Raw genomic sequence first — 3,533 nt, forward strand, 5'->3', positions numbered from 1 at the left:
CCCAGTGTCCTCATCTGCCCAACGGGGGCTGCCCCAGAGCGATCTCTAAGGGTCTGGCTGTGCTGATAGCCAAGACTCTTAGCCGTTACTTTGTGTCCCTTTGGTCAAGGACGGAGAGACTGCCTCCACATGGTGACCTCTGGGAGGGCAAGTGTCCTTGTTATCTCTGTACTCCTGGTGCCCAGCATGACGACACGGACGACACGCAATGCTCAATAGCGGTGGGGCTGATAAGCGCGTCATCATTAAAAATGCATTTGCTGAGCGGAGAGAAGTACCTACCTCGGAGGGTTGGGTAAGCATGAAAAGGATAGCGCACACGGTTCTTTCTAATGTCAGCTGATCATCGTCATGGTCACTGAAGAGACCCAGCATCTCACTTCCTCCACACAACCCCCCCCCCCCCCCCCCCCCCCCCCGCCCGGGAATCGACAACAGACTGAAGCTCAGGGCGGTTGGTTGACCGGTCCAAGGTCACATGGCTGCTGAGAGACTCGGCAGCCTGCTGAGTGGATGATGAGTGAAGGAAGGAGGACCGAAGGAATGAAAGCTTGAGTGAGTGAAGAGCGCGGGACCGAGGGACCCCGAGGGCCAGCAGCCGGGTGGCGCCCCCATTCCCTCTCCCGGGCCCCAGAGCGGCCTCGGCTCCCTCCCACAGTGGGGGCGGGGCCAGGCAAAGTAGAGGCGGAGGCCGCAGCTGGTTTGGTTTAGGAGGCTCCGGCAGGGAGGGATGGGGGCGACTCTAGAGGGGGCATCCAGACCCCGAGGTGGAAGTGACTCACCCAGAAGACGCCACCGCCGTTAACCCTCTCGCCGCCGGAGGGAGGGGCGGGCCTGGCCGGCCACGCCCCTACCAGAGGGGAGCGGCCCCGTCGCGCCCCTCCCCGCCCTCCCCCCCCGCCCCCCCCGCCCCCGGGCTCGGTGCCCCGGCCCCTGCCGCCCGCCACCCCCACCTTCACCCGCTCACCTCTTGGCTTCGGGGGCCACCTCGCCCTGCACTCTGAGGCACTCCCCAGGTTTGAGATTCAGGTTGCTGGCGATCAGACCCTGCAAAGACGACGAGACCAGAGTCAGCGAGGTTAGATGACGCAGTGCCCGGGGGAGGGGGTGGGGTGGTTCCCAGCCAGGATCCTCTGACCCCACCCGCGGGAAGCCTGGGGAATCCAGGAGGCCAAGTTCTCCGTGTGGTCCCGGGCAAATCGCTGCTCTCAGCCGGGCTCATTTCCTGTCAACACTACCGAGGTTGTAGAAGGCAGAATCTAGAAGTTTTTGCGATTCAGCGTGGGGATTTTGGATTCAGAGTGGTTTGGGAGGTGGGGTGCTATGCTCCAACCCTTCATTTAATAGATGGAGAGAAGCGGACTCGGAGTGAGTGACACTGCGACTTGATGGCGAAGAAATTGAGGGTCTGCCCTTCTGCTGGAGAGGAGGCGACCCCTGGGCTGGGAGATTCCCCACCATCCCCTTCTAGCCCCTCGGTACAGAGAGGCGCAGGGGTTGGAGAGGAGACCCCTAAGGGGCAAAGCCAGGCCCCTCTGCAGAAGGAAGAGTGAGTGGCCAATGGCCAGAGTCAGCAGCCTGGCCGGCTCAGCAATAGCGAGATTGACCGCATAGCGTAACTGGTGTGAGTGGTTGCTTCTGCCAGAAACTTGAACCCTTTCCCTCGAGGCCTGCAGAAGATTCTTGCCTCCTTCTCTCCCCCGTAGCACCCAATCTCCCGGCATGGGGAATGTGTGTGTGTGGATAGGGGTGGTAATTTCCCAGCCCCCACCTGACTGGCCTGGACGGAACCACCCTCCACCCACTAACCCATGCAGGCACCCTCCGGGCAGCCTGTCTCAAATCCTGGCTACTTTTCAGAGCTCTCTAGAGCAGAGGATGACTCTGCCCTGGCCCAGTGACTGGGGACAGCTGCAGGGGGGGAAGGGACAGGAGGCTCTCCGGGGTGAGGAGTGGGGAAGGGACAGCGGCCTGTGTATCATCAAAGTGCTTCCCTACCCCACCAGTTTGCCACACCCTTCTCTCTCCCGGTTATCCGAGAACTGCAAAATGTCAAACCTTGGCGGAAATAACTGTGCTGTCAGACCCCGGAGGAACTCAGATAATTCTTAAGCCAGAGAGGGCCTTTGGGGACCATGGCGCCCACCCCCATTTTACAGACGCGGCCACTGAGGCACAGAAGGAACTTGTTCGAAGCCACACCCCAGGGACTAGAACCCAGCTCCCCATCTGCCTCCACTCTCCCCGGGCTGTCTGCCCCCACGCTATCCCTGGGCCTTGGGGTGGGGTCCCCACACTCACACAAGCCATGACTGAGGACCGGAGGATGTTCCCGGGAACTGCCGCACCAGCTGTCTCACGACTCTACAGGAGAGATGGGCCCCCGGGCCGCTCCCACCCTTTTAATGGGACCAGGCTCCGGTGACTCCCGCCCCCCTGGAAGCCCAGCCAATTGTAAGCCAGGACAGGGATGGGGGCCCACTGGAGGCGGAGTCCATGGAATTTTGAAGCCGTTCTGGAGCAGAGGTGACCAATCAGAGTGGCAAACCCCCTTCTTCCTTAACCCCTCCCCCCGGGTCCAGGCTCCGCCTCCCGTTCCCCTTCATCCCTCCCCACCCCCACCAAAAGAATTGTGCTGTGGCAGGGCCCGGGGGGGGGTGTGTGGGGTGGGGGGAGCCAGTGGAAAATAGTTTGAGGATGAGTTAGGCACAAGAGTTGGCGGGAAGGAGACCTAGGGCCAGCAGGCCGAGCTCAGGGGGTATCCAGAGAAGATGGCCGAGGGGATACAGGTTCCTTCAGGGGATCAGAGCTGGGGTTCATCAGGCCGCTCCCTGCAAGGACCAGGGCGTGGCCTGCGCTGCAGGCTCTGCAGAGGGCCCAGGACCATTAACCACAAGGCCCTGGCCCCACCCGGGCCTCCCCGGAAGCAGGGATTGTGGTTTCCGCCCACGCTCCTGCTCCTCCGCTGGTGCTAAAGAAAGGCTGGGCTGGGTGCCCGGCCTCAGGCTGCCCCTGGGGCTCAGGCCTCAGGCTTCATGCCTCAGCCCTCCTGAGGGGCCTGCTGCGTATCCTCCAAGAGCTCCTGCCTGACAGCCTCTGGCCTGAGTCAGGCCTGAGAGGGGGCCCAGGGTGGGCCAGGCCAGGAGGGGTTGGGGTTCCGGCTCTGTGCGCCCCCTCCCTTCCACTCTCTTCATATCTCTTCAAGGCTAGGCACGGCCTTTCCTTTCCCTGTTCACTTAGCAGATATTTTCCTGAGCCTCTACTATGTGCCTGCCCTGAGCTAGCCTGTAAGGATTCAAAGAGGAACCCCATGGAGTCCCTGCTCTCAGGTAGCCCGCTGCTGGGGCAGGACCTGGCTAATTAAGTAGCATGATGCTGGTTCTAAGGGAAGTCATGAACAAGCACTGTGGTGCAATGGAGACTGTCCAGACTGTGGGCCTTTGTTTTTTTGTTTAAGTTTTTATTTATTTATTTGAGAAGAGGGGGGGTTAGTAGGGGGAGAGGCAGAGGGAGAAGGAGAAGCAGACTCCCTG

The 3,533-nt window shown here is 61.3% G+C and overlaps 1 protein-coding gene across 1 annotated transcript in view; it reads right to left on the minus strand.

Moving 5' to 3' along the window:
- LGALS1 (galectin 1) overlaps positions 1 to 2,567 on the minus strand; it is a 3,432-nt gene extending 865 nt beyond the window's left edge. Inside the window, exons 1-2 of the mRNA XM_034987552.1 lie at positions 2,302 to 2,567; positions 968 to 1,047 (exon numbers count right to left, since the gene is read on the minus strand). Of these exons, the coding sequence (XP_034843443.1) occupies positions 968 to 1,047; positions 2,302 to 2,310 (89 nt within the window). The 5' untranslated portion in view covers positions 2,311 to 2,567. The remainder of the gene's footprint in view (positions 1 to 967; positions 1,048 to 2,301) is intronic.
- Between the last annotated feature and the right edge of the window lie 966 nt (positions 2,568 to 3,533).

This window comes from Mirounga leonina, unplaced genomic scaffold, assembly GCF_011800145.1.
Source record: "Mirounga leonina isolate KUSES-001 unplaced genomic scaffold, KU_Mleo_1.0 Mir_418, whole genome shotgun sequence".
In the NCBI taxonomy this organism is placed as follows: Eukaryota; Metazoa; Chordata; class Mammalia; order Carnivora; family Phocidae; genus Mirounga; species Mirounga leonina.